General features: G+C 48.2%; 1 protein-coding gene across 10 annotated transcripts in view; it reads right to left on the reverse strand.

The window, feature by feature from the left end:
- kif1aa (kinesin family member 1Aa) overlaps positions 1-17681 on the reverse strand; it is a 599030-nt gene that overhangs the window by 246615 nt on the left and 334734 nt on the right. For all 10 annotated transcript variants that reach the window (XM_085990737.1, XM_085990745.1, XM_085990743.1 and 7 more), the window contains 3 exons: positions 13739-13818; positions 11201-11276; positions 232-311 (listed from right to left, as the gene is read on the reverse strand). In XM_085990737.1, the coding sequence (XP_085846863.1) occupies positions 232-311; positions 11201-11276; positions 13739-13818 (236 nt within the window). The remainder of the gene's footprint in view (positions 1-231; positions 312-11200; positions 11277-13738; positions 13819-17681) is intronic.

A 17681-nucleotide genomic window follows, 5' to 3' on the forward strand; every position in this document is an offset into this window, starting at 1 on the left:
GCTGTTTTCTTTGGACAGCTAGAAATTCTGAATTTGATTTTTAAAATGCGAGTGGCTGTTGAACATTCTTTAGAATAAAACAATCGTCAGTTTAGAGTCAGTCACTGCTGCGACTTGCTGATCACTGACCAGCCAACCTGAACGTTAGGCTTTGCTCACGCAACAATGAAAAGAAAGCAGCGGACAAGACTGAACTGGAAGAGACTGGAGCAAAGCGGAGTGAATCTGTACCTGGTAATTCCATCCTTGATGTAGTACAGAAGGCACTCGGACATCAGTGGATCTTCGTTCAAATTCACCAGATGAGGAGTCTACAAGGAAAAGTCAGACATCGTTACAGGAAGCAGGGGACCACCGCTCCTTAAGATGGTGGGATCAGATCACATTTATTTACTTTGGAGCCTTCACTGCAACCAGGGAAACAAATGACATCCACCTTCATCGAGATCTGTGTGAGAGGCTGTAGCGGAGCCTCACAGTATTGGTAACAGAACCATACAAACCCTCTGGTTGGCCACTCTAACCAATTAAGCTCTCAATTTGGCAACTAGTGCCAATTACATCCTTCATTCTTTGGTTGGCAAGTAGTGCCCATTAGAGCTCTCACTCTTTGGATGGTGAGTTGTGCCCATTAGAGCTCTCACTCTTTGGATGGTGAGTTGTGCCCATTAGAGCTCTCACTCTTTGGATGGTGAGTAGTGCCCATTAGAGCTCTCACTCTTTGGATGGTGAGTTGTGCCCATTAGAGCTCTCACTCTTTGGATGGTGAGTTGTGCCCATTAGAGCTCTCACTCTTTGGATGGTGAGTTGTGCCCATTAGAGCTCTCACTCTTTGGATGGTGAGTTGTGCCAATTACAACCCTCACTCTTTGGCTAGAAAATAGTGCCCATTAGCTCTCTTGCCCTATGGCTGGTTTCCAATAAGTATTGAAAGACTTACCTGTGATCGTCCTTTTACCCACTCCCTCTCTATATCCCAAGGATTCCTGCGCTAACCTCCAACTTTCTGCCCGTTCCACTCATCGACAGTTTCCTCTCACTGAATATAGCCATTACTGAGTGCTCACTTGGGAAGAATTGACCTACCGTAGCATTCCTTGAGATGCCAATCTTTTATTGTTTAAAGGATTGCATTTCGCAACCAAGTGCCGTTGGTGACGAATGGATACTGCCCAATACGAATTTTTACAAAACGCAAAAATAATGTTTGATAATTCAGAGACAAAGGCAACAGTCAGAGAAACGCCTGCACCAAGAACTGAGTGACACCTCGCGAGTGTCCGAGCCAAGGACCAGCCAGTGAGAGGGCTAAGAATGAGTCAGTGCATTGTACTTGAGTTCTGGGTAAGGACATATACCAGTGCGTAAACTGCTTCTATCTGCACGACACGAACACCAGAATCATGGTCACTGGGGCCTTCTTTGAAAAGGAGGCCCAACATCGGATCCTTTTAAAGGGTCAGCTTCATTATCAGGACTCTTTTTAGAAAGGAAAAGAGGGTCTAATTGTGGCGGGCTCCTGATGTTGAGAGACTCACTCGTTTTGGATAAAAGCTTCGAGAGGTCTCTAGCTTTTGGCAAGTGTTGGATTGGTTGGAACATTTTCAGCACATATATACATCCACTGCCTTGATGTGATTCTGAGAGAAAAAATCAATAACAAGTAGCCTCAATCAAGCCAAAACAAACGATTAATCAGTGTACGGCTGATTAATCACTGGAGACCCAAACACACAAACACACACAAATGAGGCAGCTGGGAAATGATGGAGCATATCCTTACATATCCTAGTTTGCATTGCTGGAGTAGGATCACCTTCCACCTTACACTATATCCTGCAATGCAACACATGCTGTACCTCCGAGGCTAACGGCACACTCGGGTGGGATTTAGAGGACAGCAGACCCTGTGTTATTAGTATTTGTGTCAGTACCCTTACACAAAAAAGGATTTATTGTTTGCAATTTTATTGCTGTCCCTGCTGATGGGCTGATGAGAGTTCGGTGGCCATTCCTAATACACATATGATGACACACGAAGGATTGTGTGTCAACTTTACCAGGGATTTGGGGACACAACCACCCCCCAAATTTCAACCTTTTTCTTCGTTAAAGAAGAAAAGTCTGTGAGAGTGGTGGGAGCCTATCCAGGCTCCCCATTTAATTCTCCCTCATCCTTTGAAGGTATGTTGCTTTAGTTGTCAAAAGAACCAAAGGGGAGATGAGAATATTTTTTACACAGCGAGTTGTTATCATCTGGAATACACTGCCTGAAAGGGTGGTGGAAGCAGATTCAATAGTCACTTTCAAAAGGGAATTGGATATCTATTTGCAAAGGAAATAATTGCAGGGCTGTGGGGAAAGAGCGGGGAAGTGGAACTAATTGGATCGCTCTTTCAAAGAGCCGGCACAGGCACGATGGGCTGAATGGCCTCCTTCTGTGCTGTATTATTCTATGATTCTATTCAATGATTCTAGTTCCATGGGTGCCATGAGTTCATCCAAGTAACCATCCAAGTATGCATGAACCTAGGCAACCGTTTGACCATGGTGTGTGGGCATCACAGCTGGGCACAGGCTTGCTCTCACCCAGCAACCACACATGCACATTTTCCAACAGGGGTGAGTGGATAGCAATCAGGAGTAGGAACCTAGTTCAGACATGGAGCCCAATTGTTAGTGGTCCTACTGCTGTTCTGGCTGAGATTGACTAACTCAGGAAGGATTCGGAGTCAAATCAGTGATCTTCATGGCTCAGTATCACACTGCACAGTGGGTTTACACCCAAAGCAAGTGTTTTGCCACTGGCACACATCACTGAAATGAAACGGCGCAGATTAACCATTTTGAGTGCTGACTGTCTTTTGGAACTTGCAGGTTTTGTTAACCGCCAAAAATGATTATTTCTTATCACGGTTTTATTATAAGAGCCATCCACTGGTTTACCCACTGAACCAATCAGGGAACTGCAGATAATTAGTTTTAATGTTCCTATCCTCCCTGTGGAGACTCACCATATTGGATTTCTGCTTTCAGCACAGGGCCGATTCATTACTATCAGCGACATGAGCGTTGTTGAGCATCTCCATTGGGAATCACAGTATCTGGGTCACTTGCTGGTGTTGTTCAGTTGTTGTCTGACTCAAGAAAAGTCAGCAACTCCTGGATTGTACTCTGTGTTCCACCAGTATTGAGCTATTCTGACCGGTGCCTTTCAGTCAGAAACCAGGGCGGACCCAGACGCCAATCTGTGAGATTCCTTGTGGAGATGTGCACTGGCACTCCAGAAATGTCAGTCCCTAAGTCTATAATAATATCCTAGGACAGATTTTAAAACCATTTTAGACAGTACCTATGTTGGGATGTTCTTAATATTGCAATTACCTCCCATACAGTCCTTCTTTAAAGGCCAATTTAATACACATGAATAGATTCCCTTAACCCATTTCAAATTCCAATATTGGGGTAGTGTGGAGGGTATAATGGGGAGGGTGGTATGGTGGACAGTAATCTATCCTTGACCTGCTTTACTACAGCACTGTCATCAGTGCTGATGCCAATTCTTGGTCTGTTCCACAGACCCTAAAGCCCTGAAAACCCAACGTGCATCCCAGCCTAAGTGCTGAAATTCACCCAACAGGCCATCGTGGGAACTGCAGTGCAAGGCTGAGACTCAGGTCACTGCCTAATTTGCAGCCTATCCAGCAGGCGACCGTTGAGGTAATGGCGGGACTGCGCCGAGAGAGCTGCAGATTTCCGTGGCCTTGAAGGATTGATAATTGCAAGGTTATTACATGGAGTTTATTGAGAAATGGTCTCCAGCAACACCAGCAGTATTACGTTATCCAAATCCTGACTGTTCATTTAATCAGTACAAATACTGGGGGTCCACTGTTATACAAAATGTAAACCGCATTAATGGGATTGAGGAACAGGAAGATGGAAGAACAGATAGAGATGGTTAAACTCTGTTTGGAACATGTGGAACATTGGAGCTGTGAGCTGCTTGAACCATGCAGATATCACACTAAGGAAGGCAACTGGTGAAGGATATAGAATGTAGGATGGAAGGATGGAGATTCACTTGATTTAGGGAAATCAGGAAATCAGAGAAAAACCTTGCAGAACCTTCTCTCAGAAGATTAAATGAGGCGACTGTACATGGTCTGTGGAGGTGACAGGGTCGGTGGACCTTTCCTAATCCCATGATGTCTCATGATCTTAATTCGATAACATTTAAAGGGGAGAGTTGGAGAAGGAGACGAAGGACAAAAGGGGAAAAAGGGGAGAGGGAGACAGGGGGAAGAAAGGATGACTGGGACAGAGGGGGAGAGGCGAAGAAAGTGAAGAGATGGAGGAGAGGGGGAAGAGGGAGAAGAGAATAAATGGAGAGGGTATAGCTGGAAAAGGAGAAAGATGGGGAGGAAGAGAAAGTGGAAGAGTGGGGTGGGGCAGAGGGAGGTAGGAAGAGAGCATGAAAGGGGGAGAAAAGGGGTGGGGTGTGGGGGGAGCGGTCTAAAGTCCTTCCCAAAATTTGACTTGCAATTTATATTATTTTCATTGCTGGGAATGATCCATGAAGTTAAGGGCCATTAACGGAGGGCTGAAATGTTGGAAAATTAATCAGAAACAGCTGATAGAATCAGGGATTTAACAAGTGACAGAACAAACCAAATCAGAGTACAACACTGTTTACACACACACGGTCACCCAGAACAAACCTCCTTGGGAGAGAACACCCCCAGAGACTCCAGCAACATCTGAGCAGCTCTTCTGTGGACAATCTAACAGGAATGAATTATTAGCAGGTGTTGAGCAAGGGAGGGAGCACTGAAGCTGTGCATAAAGAGGGAGGGGAATGGGCGAAACCAGGAAGGGAGATAGCAAAAACCAGAACAAATGACATTGGTTAACAAATTATAAAGCAGCAGCCATTGGAGGTCAGATGGAGGAAAGCAGCCAAAGCAGTTACAAACAATGTTTTTTACACAGACACACACACAGGTGGACATATCTCATACACACAGTCATACACAGAGACACACATGTGCGAGCACAACACAGACACATGCTCAAATAGACACACAGATGCAGACACGCATACACACACAAACACATATGCAGAACCAATGTTAAGCTATATTGAGTTTCAGAAAGCTACAACATTGAAATCTCCTCATAAACCTGTTCCTGGTTAGTTGTGGGGGTCTATTGTTGTACCTCTTGTAACTAAAGATGCTTTTACAGGAAACTTTGTGCTATCCAGCACCGACGGGACCGAGCTGCTGCCGTTCCCTCAAAACTGCCGGACACTCCAGAGTTAATGTTGAAAGATACGGAGATTTTCATCTCCGTATCTGACAACAAACACTGTTGTTTAGCAACAGCTTCTAAACACTCGGCTGCAGCTGCAAGCGTCTGTAGCTGAAGCTGTTGCTATAGCTACAGACCTTGCAGTGCTTGACTGGGGGGAAAAAAAGCAAAGAAAAGAAACAAAAAGAATAAAAAACGGCTCCCGATTTTTGCTGGTGGCTCGAGCTTGCCGGATGGTTCGCCTCCGGATAACTCAAAGTTTCCTGTACTTTGTACCATGGGTGGTGAAAGCATAACATCCACACCGGCATAAGGAGCCAAACTGTCTGTCTCTCCAGGCATTGGGGTCTCGGCTTCACCTGGGTTCCAAAAATGGCCATCAGAAGCAGCAGAAAACATGGCTCCTTCCTATTGGCCCTCCATTGTTCCCACAAACATCCGTGGGCACTGGTACAACATATCTTGGTGGGTTAAGAGTTTCTGACCACCTTTCTCCTGATGCCCAACATCAATATAAAAATGTTTTCATTTTGTCGTGACCTGTGTGAAAGAATTGGTGAGGCTGGTATATGTGGGGATTTCACAAATGTGTTCAGGAATATTTTCACATTTGGCGTGGTTCAGTTAGTAGCACTCTCCTCCCTTAAGCAGAAGGTCATGGGTTCAAGCCCCACTCCAGGACTTGAGCACATAATCCAGCTGACACTTCAGTGCAGTACTGAAGGAGTGCTACACTGTTGCAGGTGCTGTCCTAAGAATGAGATGTTAAACGGAGTCCCTGGGGGAGAAATTGGGTATAGCACTGTTTGGGGCGTTAGAATTGGCGCTGCGCAAATTTTTTCGCCAGGCGCAACTTATCGCCACCTCGAGCGATATTGGGTTGCTGCGCCCCTAAAGGTGATTGCGGCGTTGATTCAGGCGCTGCACGGGAGTCTTAAGGCGCTAACCTGGCGGCACTACTCAATATGTCGGCAGCCGGGCGCAGCGCAGGTGCTGTCAATAATCGATTACCCGAGACATGCTGGTGCCGGCCAGCTCTTAAAGGGGTGGGTCAATTAGGAGTAGCAGCCACACTCTGCACCTTGTAGGCCTCAAAATCGGCACTGTGCTTTCTGTGGCGTTCCAAACTTTGAACATATGGAGAGGGTGAGGCAGAGAGCGGAGCGCTTTACTGATGGGGCATTGGATGCTTTGGTTGGTGAAGTGGAGCGCCGGCGAGCTGTGCTGTACCCCGACAATGGCAGGAGGCCTCAGCAGAGCGAGTACTGCAAGGCTTGGAGGGAAGTTTGTCAAAGAGTCACCTCAACCAGCGTGGTGGCCAGGACTCCTGTGCAATGCAGGAAGAAGTTCAACGACCTCACTCGGGTCATTAGGGTGAGTGCCTTTTTCGCCATCTTCTTCATCCCTCCATCTGCACATGGCATTGTGGCCAAAGGGTGCGCGAAGCCCCAATGGCCATCTGTCAGCAGCACCCATGGCCCTTTCTGGAAACACACACGCACATTCAGCTCAATGCATAATGGAAGGGCTAATCTACCATGGGGGGCATGTGATGTCAGCTCAATGCATAATGGAAGGGCTAATCTACCATGGGGGGCATGTGATGTCAGCTCAATGCATAATGGAAGGGCTAATCTACCATGGGGGCATGTGATGTCAGCTCAATGCATAATGGAAGGGCTAATCTACCATGGGGGCATGTGATGTCAGCTCAATGCATAATGGAAGGGCTAATCTACCATGGGGGCATGTGATGTCAGCTCAGGCCAGCATGTTTCATCACTTCCCATCCTTTCTCCTGCAGGCCAAGCTGGCCAGGAACCGGAGGGAACAGATTCGTACCGGAGGAGGCCCTCCTCAGCTGCAGACACTGATGGACCTGGAGGAACGAGTCCACCAGATTGTTGGAGGCCGGATGACTGGTCCTGTCACCACTGGAGCTGCCGACCCCATTGTGCACAGCGATGGTAAGGTCATCACCTTTTTGAACTCTCTCCTTCCACTTCTTCCCCCCACCAGCATGCTTTTTCACTCTGGACCCATGTCAGAGCATTGCAGCACTCGTGCATCCCTTGCTGCCACCCTGTCCTTTCGCTAAAGCCACTCTTCAACCTCCCTGATTTCAGATGCTGCATCACCAGCTCGGGAGCCGGGCCCTCAAGCTGCCACTGCCACTGACTCCGGAGGCGACGAGCAGGAGGAAGCTGGACCATCACTGCCACCCTCAGACGAGCCAGCCCCTCTGCAGACTGGGGAGACTACTTCCCTGGAGGGGAGCGGGGGCGAATGCTCTGAGGAGGAAGCAGTTCCAGGAACCAGCGGGCTGCAGCAATGCAAGGGGGGTAGGGAAGCTCGGGGGCCGTCTCCCCGGAGGGCGAGTCAGGCCGCGAGTACTGCTGCACAGAGCGCAGAAGAGGTGCAGAAATGAGCGCCCAGGCTTGGCTCAGGCACACTGAGCTCATGGCTGCAGTGGCAAGGATGCCTGAATCCATCGAGACACTGGCAAGGAGTGTCCAAGACTTCGGGGCAGCACAGGCAAGGAGTGCGCAGGACCTCGGGGCAGCACAGGCAAGGAGTGCGCAGGACCTCGGGGCAGCACAGGCAAGGAGTGCGCAGGACTTCGGGGCAGCACAGGCAAGGAGTGCGCAGGACTTCGGGGCAGCACAGGAAAGGAGTGCGCAGGACTTTGGGGCAGCACAGGAAAGGACTGTCCAGGACTTCGGGGCAGCACTGGAAAGGACTGTCCACGGCTTCAGGGCAGCACTGGAAAGGACTGTCCCGGCCTTCAGCGAAGCACTGGAAAGGACTGTCCGGGGCTTCACCGAAGCACTGGAAGGGACTGTCCAGGGCTTCACCGAAGCACTGGCACCTGCCACGCCAGTGCTGAGTGCTGCCACGCAGTCACTCGCTGGTCTCATGCAGACGCATATTGAGGTCACGCGACCAATGACTGCTGCCACCCTCGCTGGATCAGGTGGGATTACCCGGGGCCCTTGCAGCACCACAGCAGGGCCTCAATCTGTGGACCAGCCGATTGGTTCGCGTGCTGCGGTGCTGCCCTGTCAGAGTGCCAGTGTGTCGTTCGACCAGGGAGCTGCTGTCTGCTCTCAGGATCTCAGCATTCCTGATGCCACCGCTGGCACATCTCCACTGCAGCTGCCACCACCTGCAGGACAGACTGCTTCCACCCACTCACAGTTGGAGCAGTCAGCATCCGGGCCCTCCAAGGCCAGAGGTCGTCCAGGATGTCCCTCAGGGGCATCTGCGCTTTCGGACAGCCAGCAGGCCTCCCTCAGCCTTGATGCAGCCACTGGGGTCCCATTACGGAGGAGCTGCAGGGAGGGAAGGGGCCGATCTCGCAAGAGAAGTAGATCACCATCAAGGGGGAAAGAGTAGAAGGTGCAGCTGAGGCGTCATTTTTGCAGAAATCAAGGCCGTGGATGCTGGTCTGAATGTTAGTAATGTTTTGGATAGTCTCCCGGGTGTGCGAGGAACATAAGTGTTAGTGTGTTAGTTTTGCTTTCTGTAGCCATTGCTTTGTCATGTTGGAAGGAAGCACATTTCACAAAATAAACAACTTTTTTTATTTACATTGGCCATGTCTGATATTTACATTCACTGCCCTTCATAGGCTTTGGGTTATCCGGACGGTTCCCTTCCTCCTCATCGAATGGCACCAAGCATTCCGTCAGAGGGGCCTAGAAGCGGCTTGTTATCAGCCTCTGATGGACAGCCCTTCCAGTTTGTACCTCCCTCCTGTCTTGGTCCTCCTCCTTCTCCTCCTCCGCTGGTGCTTCAATGGCTGGTGGCATTGGCTGGGTGCGTAGGATGGCAAGGTTATGCAGCATGCAACAGACTACGACGAAGTGGGAGACTCGCTCTGGTGAGTAGGGCAAGGCGCCTCCGGAATGGTCCAGACAGCGGAACCGCTGCTTCAGCACACTGATTGTGTGCTCCACAATGTTCCTCGTCGCCTGATGGCTCGCATTGAAGCGCTCTTCAGCAGGAGTGCTGGGCGAACGGAGCGGCGTCATCAGCCATGGGCACAGAGGATAGCCCTTGTCACCGAGAAGCCAGCCTTCTGGGTGAGCCGGGGCCTCGAATAGGTCTGCAACTGAAGTCTGGCGCAGGATGAAGGCGTCGTGGCTGCTGCCAGGGAACTGCGCATTGACTGCGAGGATCAGTTGTCAGTGGTCACAGACCAGCTGAACATTCAAGGAATGGAACCCCTTGCGGTTGCGGAACTCCTCCGGATTCAAAACAGGCGCCCGCAAAGCCACATGCGTGCAGTCAATGGCGCCCTGCACCATGGGGAAGTCCGCTATTGCTGCAAAGCCCCCTGCGCGCTCCCGCTGCTTCTCCAGTGTCACAGGGAAGGAGATGTACTGCCGCCTCCTTTTAAATAGGGCATCTGTTACTTGACGGATGCAGCAATGCACCGCAAACTGCGATATGTTAGCGATGTCCCCAGTTGCGGCCTGGAAGGAGCCGCTCGCATAGAAATTCAGGACAACAGTCATCTTGACAGCCACCGACAGAGAGGTCCTGCAACTTATCTGAGGCTGCAGATCTGGCTGAAGCAGGTGGCACAGCTCAGTCACCACCTCCTTTCTGAAGCGCAGCCTTCTAAGACACTGCTCCTCTGACATGTTCAAGTAACAGAACTGCTGTCGGAAAACCCTGGCAGCGTAAGGTCTGGTGTGGCGACGTCTGTTGGCCCTCCTCCATCTGGGCATTCCCGGCCCTCTCTCCCTGCGTCTCTGTGCCCTTTCCAGATGGTTCAGCAGCAGGACGTTCCCCTCCAATGCAGCCCCCATAGTAATAGCGCACAAGAAATTGTAAACGTTGTAAATGCTCACCAGCTGCAAGGTGATGGTCAGAAGGCTGAAGTTCCTCTGGCCAGCGCTGGCTCACTGGTGCAATGGCTCTCAGAGTGCAGCTCAGCAACTCTGAAAGTCTCGAGGAAGTTGTGCTCCCAAAATGGCTGCCGCTTTTATACCAGTGCAGTCCCCTTTAAAGAGCGCCCCCCTAGCCCGAGAGCGACTGGGGAACGTTCCAGGTAAGCAGTCCTTATTAGCGCCAGGCGGAATGGAGGGGCGCAACACTGAATTTCCGGTCCAGGGCGCCCAAAAGGCGTTGCACACTAAAATGACATCATGATCTGCCTGCGCCCACGAGCGGGCGCTAAGGTTTAGCGCCAGCGCAAAATGCCCACTCAATATGGGAGGAGGCGCTGGGTTCACTGCGCCCGGCCGAAAATTGGCTACCGCCCCACTTCTCGGCCTCTTTAGGCGCTAATTGGAGGCGCTGCCAACCGAATTTCTCCCCCCCCCATCTTTCTCTTTGAATGATTGTTAAAGATGTGAGTACTTGAAGAGGAGCATGGAGATTTCCCTGTGCCCTGGCCAACATTCCTCTGTTAACCAAAAACAGATTAACTAGTCATTCATTGCCTTACTGTTTTGTAGGACCTTGCTGTGGGTCCTTGCTGCCATGTTTCAATAAATAGCAACTATTTACTGACTGCACTTCAAAAATAATGCATAGATGTGTGGTACTTTGGGACATTTCTAAGAGAGTTAGTAAAGTTCTATAGAAACACGACTTCTTTTTATTTGTGTATTTTACTGCATCTCTCTTCATCCAACTTGCAGAACATTGACATTCATGGTGGCCAGCCCACTGCCCTGGTCCACATGAGAAAGCACTTGTCATTTATTTGAATAGATATTGTGAAGTATATAGACAGCAGCTTTAGACTACAACCATCAAGGAGCTCACCAAACAGATATGTCCACTCACAACCATTTAGCAGCAGTGTCCGTCCTATGTTGCCGGGCACACAAGACAGAAATGGTCCTTTTGGGTTTTTTCAGGCCTGACTTACCTTCTTAGGAGAGAAGACGCCCAATGTACCACCATCTTCCCGCATGGCCACACCCATCTCCGCGAGGAGAGCCTCCCTGTAACATAAATTCAAAGCCGTTGGGAATTTACTATCACATCCAAACAGGAAAGGATTTGGTCCGTTGGAATTCTACATGAGGGAATAAATAGCGGCTGGACGAGTACTTTGAAATTCTATACACTGGCAGTGCATGGAAACCACTTGAATTCTGCAGCTGGACCAGCATTATCCACTAGCTGTTTCTCCAGGGCGTGCGCATGAACAGGTTATCTGGGGACCACTTTGCAGAAGAAAAGCCAACTCTAAATGCCCCATTTACGAGCCTATCCCATAATTGTAGGTGGGTATAATGATCTGAGGGGGCAGCACAGGGAATAAGTTCAGAGAGAAACATCTATGATAAAATCTCAGTAGAAGAGTGGTGCTTGTCCTATCAATCAGTATTGTGGGAGTTAGTACAATGGCTATTAAATACGTTAAACATGATCGTCCTTAATAATAGATTCTAGCAGTTTCCCTACTACTGATGTCAGGCTAACTGGTCTGTAGTTCCCCGTTTTCTCTCTCCCTCCTTTCTTAAATAGCGGGGTTACATTTGCTACCTTCCAATCCACGGGAACTGTTCTATAATCTATAGAATTTTGTAAAATGACAACCAATGCATCCATTATCTCTATAGCCACCTCTTTCAAAACCCTAGGATGTAGGCCATCAGGTCCAGGGTATTTATCGGCTTTCAGTCCCATTAATTTCTCCAGTACTATTTTTTTTACTAATACTAATATCTTTTGTTCCTCATTCTTGCTAGACCCTTGGTTGTCCACTATTTCCGGGAAGTCTTCTTCTGTGAAGACCGAGACAAAGGGGGAAATTTTGCCGGCGCTCAGAGGGCGGGTTTGGCGGCGTGACAGTTGGCAAAATTGCAAAGATTGACATCGGATCCGAACCCGCTGTCAACACACCCCCATACAATCTTCCCAAGTGTCGGGTCCCCGATTAGCGGCAGGAAGAGGATTATAGGCACTTAACTGCCTGTTAACAGGTAGTTAACAGGCAGTTAAGAGGCTTTTTTCAATTTTGCCAGGTTGACTGCAGGCTTCCCGACATCCAGACACCACGCCAGGGTAAGTGTGGCATGCTGTGGGTCTGCTGTAATGTTTCTTCATTGATGACAACTGCAGAAGTGGTGTGAAGGATCCAATGGTACACTGGTGAGTTTCAGAGGTAAGAAAATGTTGGGAAAATCATTTTTAATGTATTTAGACTTTTCTGTAGGTAATCAGGTTTGAAGTGTTTGTGTAGTCCCACCTCATTGGGAGAATCTCTCTCACCAGTGACAGAACGCTTCTGTAACCTCACCTGCAGCTGCCATCTGTTATATCCTAAGGAGTCTCTGGAGAGCCTGGGTGCAAGGGCTCACCTTTGTACAGTAATTGGCAGTGTTTGCAGCACCTCAATGCTGTCAAACACTGAAAAATCACCTGTCAAAAAAAAATGAGCGTGTCCCCTTTAAGAAAACCGGCAGATGACGCATCATCAAGTGACATCATCTGACACCGGCTTTCTCTTATTTGGCCGGCAAGCCCGCAGGGCGGGATTAACAAGGCCAATTGACACAAAATTACGTCTGTGCGTCAGGCATCGTTGGGGGTGGGATCGGAACCCGCAAATCAGCTGACCCGCTCCCAACTCTCACCGAAAGGTAATATCACACCCAAAGTATTTGTTTAATTTTTCTGCCTTATTCCCCATTATAATTTCTACTGTCTCAGCCTGTAAGGGTTTACTTTCGCTAATCTTTTCCTTTTTACATACCTGTAGAAGCTTTTACAGTCGGTTTTTATGTCTCTCGCTAGTTTACTCTCATTCTATTTTCCCTTTCTTTATCAATTTCTTGGTCCTCCTTTGCTGCATTCTAAAATCCTCCCAATCCTGAGGCTTACTACTCTTTTTGGCGGCATTATAAGCCTTTTCCTTTGATCTAACACTATCTTTAACTTCTCTTGTTAGCCACGGTTGGACCACTTTTCCTGTGGGGTTTGTGTGCCTTAAAGGAATGTATATTTGTTGTAAATTATGTATTAATTCTTTAAATGCTAGCCATTGCTCGTCCACTGTCATACCTTTTAATGTAGTTTCCCAATCTACCTCGTAGATTCCCAATCCAACTCGCCCCTCATACCTACGGAGTTTGCTTTGTTCAGATTTAAGACCCTAGTTTCAGATTTAACTAATTCACTTTCAAACTCAGTATAAAACTCTATCATATTATGGTCACTCTTCCCTAAAGGCCCCTTTACTACAAGGTTATTAATTAATCATTTCTTGTTGCACAATAACCGCTAGCACAGTGGGAATCTAACCAGGAGCCCTCTGGTCAATATGGTTTGTTTATGCACTGCCTGTATCAACTAAGCACAGTGAAGCTCTTGCAGGGTTTGACTCAAATACTGAAAGGCTTGAAACCATACACTTGTTATTAACGGAATCTGGAGTGAGATTGTAGTTGTACTTTACCTCTCCATCCTTATGGCTTCTGTTCTACGGAGTTTCTCCTCCCACGTTTCATTCAGCTCAGCGATTATCTTCTCCGTCTCCTGTTGACATAGTGCACAGACATCAATGTACAGACGTCAATGTAAGCTTTTTAAAAACTAACCCGAAAGGGGAGAATTGTAGCTCTGTATCGAGGGCCAGGAACAGGCTGCTGGCTGAAAGACAGGGATTTGCCAGGTGACCATGCAACATTTCCCATATAACAATCCCTGGTAGTGCAGAACAGAATGGTTAGTCCCACTAACATTTAGTGTGGCAGCTATTGCGAAAGTGAGTGCTATATTTAATTTACTCAGAGGGGAGACTCCTATTAAAAAAAAAACCTACTTTGCAGTGAGCTGGTAGGGACAATATTGGTCAAGACATTGCCCTGGGCAGGTTGGTCCAGGTGCAGTATGGGACTATATCAGTCAACAACAACAATTTGTATTATATAGCACCTTTAGTGTAGTAAAACATCCCAAAGCACTTCACAGGAGTGTCATAAAATAGAATTTGACACCGAGCCACATAAGAAGATATTTGGACTGGTGGCCAAAAGCTTGGTCAAAGAAGTAGGTTTTTAGTAGGGTCTTAAAGAAGGAGAGCGAGGTAGAGAGCCCGAGAGGTTTAGGGAGGGAATTCCAGAGTTTAGTGCCTAGGCACTAAAATACAACCAGTGGTTGAGCAATCAAAATCAGGGATGCTCAAGAGGGCAGAATTCGAGGAGTGCAGATATCTCAGGGGGTTGTGGGGCTGAAGGAGATTACAGAGATAGGGAGGGGCGAGGCCATGGAGGGATTTGGAAACAAGGATGAAAATTTTAAAATCAAAGCTTTGCTTAACCGGGAGCCAATGTAGGTCAGCCAGCACAGGGTGATGGGTGAACGGGACTTGGTGCGAGTTAGGACAAGGCCTGCCGAGTTTTGGGTGACCTCAAGTTTACGTAGTGTAGAACGTGGAAGGCCAGTCAGGAGTGCGTTGGAATAGTCAAGTATAGAGGTAGCAAAGGCAAGTCATTGCCCTGGGCAGGTTGGCCCAAGTGCAGTATGGGAGTACATCGGTCATGGCATTGCCCTGGGCAGGCTGTCACTCAAGTGCGGACCATGCCTCGGCTGTTTAAACCCCACCCCGTGCAAAAAGTCTCAGTAGTTGCTAAGCAGGATTTCACAAGATGAATACTGACGTCGAAGGTGAGCAGGAAATAATAATACCTGGGCCGTTTACTAGAGGCCCTGATGTTGGGGCTTTCAAGGGAAGCCCATCATTTTTTTTTCAAAATGCATGTTGTAAAGTCTGTGGGTTGTTTAGTTAATTAATACACAGACTCCAAGAGTAACTTAAAACAGGACTTTACTATTCGAAGGTCAGGGCGAATCTGCTCAATACTTCCTGACACAGCACTTATATACCGGTGTGGTCACCGTCGGTATTACAGTATACAGAAGCCAACAAAGTAGTGCAACACCTAAAGTAGTTCTCTTAAAGGTGGACGGTTACATACAATAGTTCTCTTAAAGGTAGACGGGTACATACACTACAATCCTCCCTTTTTAGCTTACAACATACTGATTCTCCATTAAACATACATTATAACATATATACAACTTTATGCAAGACAGTTCACAGATTCAGTCTCTCTGGAGGTTTCCGGACTCTGTCCGGATAACGCCTCGGTGGTGTCGTAACTTCCGGCGGGGTAGTAGGTGCTTCTGGCAAGGTCGATTCGGCTTGAAGGACAGTGTCAGGTTCATCTGATTCCAGTATTACCAGATCGGAGGTAGGTGTTCTGGGTATCTCTGTCTCAACATTAACCGTGTAAGGTGGTGGAGTAGGTTGGCCATTTGTGGCTGACCCTATGATCTGGTCAACATGGCGCCTTATTATACTGTCCCCAATGTCCACCGTATACATCAACGGCCCTAGCCTTTTTCCGATAGTTCCAGGCTGCCATTTCTCGGTACGGTAGTCCCGGGCCAAAACTTGTTGACCTATCTGAAAAGATCTAGTTGGCCTTTCATTCATGCCCTGGAATTGCCGGTTCTCTACGTCCCTTCTGACGTTTGGCTTAAGCAAATCCAGCCGGCATCTTAGTCGTCTATTAAAAAACATCATGGCGGGAGTTTGATTTGTGACCGCATGTGTTGCATTCCTGTACGCCAACAAGAAGCTATCCACCTTATGTTGTAAGTTAATGGCTTCATTACCCATGGCCTTTATGGCCTTCTTGAAGGTCTGGACAAACCTTTCAGCCAATCCATTGGAGGCGGGATGGTATGGGGCTGACGTGTAGTGCTTAACCCCATTGCTCTTTAAGAATTTCTTGAATTCTTCGGACACAAATTGCGGTCCATTATCAGAACAGATCTGTTCCGGCAGCCCATTCCTAGCAAACATGGTCCTTAACACTGTGATGGTTTTTTCCATGGTGGTGGTGGACATCTTTATTACCTCCGGCCACTTGGAGTGTGCATCCACCGCTATTAGAAACATTGAGTCCATAAATGGACCAGCAAAGTCGATATGTACACTTTGCCAAGGAGATGAGGGCCACTCCCATGGATGCAGAGGAGCCTGTGGTGGCGCGTTTTGGACCTTCTGGCATCCTAGACAGCTCTTAGTGATTTCTTCGATGTCCCCATCAATGCCTGGCCACCACACAAACGCTCTTGCTAGGTTCTTCATTTTCACTCCACCCAGATGCCCCTCGTGAAGCTCCTTTAACACCTTCTGTTGAAGTTTGGGTGGAATCACCACTCTAGATCCACACATCAGGGTTCCTCGACACACTGACAGCTGTTCTTTTCTCTGCGAAAATGCTGGCAGCGTTGGTTCGCCCTGTGCTGGCCATCCCTCCACCGTTAAATCATAGACTCGTGAGAGAGTCGGGTCATTTCTTGTTTCATTTTCGATCATCAAATTTGTTACTGGTAGACATTCCACTATGGATGAGTGGAACATCTCTACCGGGTCCACTGTAGTCGCTTCTTCTACTATCGGCAATGGCAAGCGCGATAACCCATCAGCATTTCCATGCTGTTTGGACCTTTTGTATTCGATGTCACATTGGTGTGCCCCAAGTAACACGGACCACCTCTGTAACCTTTGCGCTGTCATGGTGGAAACGGCCTTGTTAGGGTTGAATATGGACACCAACGGCTGGTGGTCTGTCAGTAATGTGAACTTCTTGCCCTGCAGATAATGATTGAATTTCCTTACACCCCACACAAGGCTGAGGGCCTCCCTATCTATTTGAGCATAATTTCGCTCCGCGGAGGTCAATGATCGGGACGCGAATGCCACTGGCCTTTCCGAGCCATTTGGTAACTTGTGTGAAAGTACTGCTCCAATTCCATAGGGGGAAGCATCACAAGCTAGACGAAGAGGTGACGTTGGGTTGAAATGAGCCAACACTTCTTCAGAGGTAATCAACGCCTTGCTTCTGCGAAAGGCCTTTTTACATTCCTCACTCCACTTCCATGGTACTTCTTTCCGCAACAGAGCATTCAGCGGATGCAGCACCGTGGATAGATTCGGCAGAAACTTGTGATAATAATTAATCAACCCCAAGAATGATCTTAACTGTGATACGTTTTCCGGAGCGGGGGCCTTCACGACAGCTTCTATCTTGTCAGGTGACTTGTGCAGCCCCTCTCGGTCAATGACATGACCGCAGTACGAGATCCGTTTTTGGAAGAACTCACATTTCTTGCGATTAACTCGAAGGCCATATTCCTTCAACCTAGTGAGCACCAGTTTCAAATTTGTGAGGTGTTCTTCCTCGTCTTCTCCCGTAATCAGGATATCGTCTAAGTAACACTGCGTGCTTGGAATTCCTTGTAATACCTGCTCCATGGCCCTCTGCCAAATTGCTGTAGCCGAAGCTACCCCAAAAACCAGTCTATTATAACGATACAAGCCTCTG

This window comes from Somniosus microcephalus, chromosome 6 (genome assembly GCF_052327205.1).
Source record: "Somniosus microcephalus isolate GS21.2 chromosome 6, FLI_Smic_1.0, whole genome shotgun sequence".
Taxonomy (NCBI): domain Eukaryota; kingdom Metazoa; phylum Chordata; class Chondrichthyes; order Squaliformes; family Somniosidae; genus Somniosus; species Somniosus microcephalus.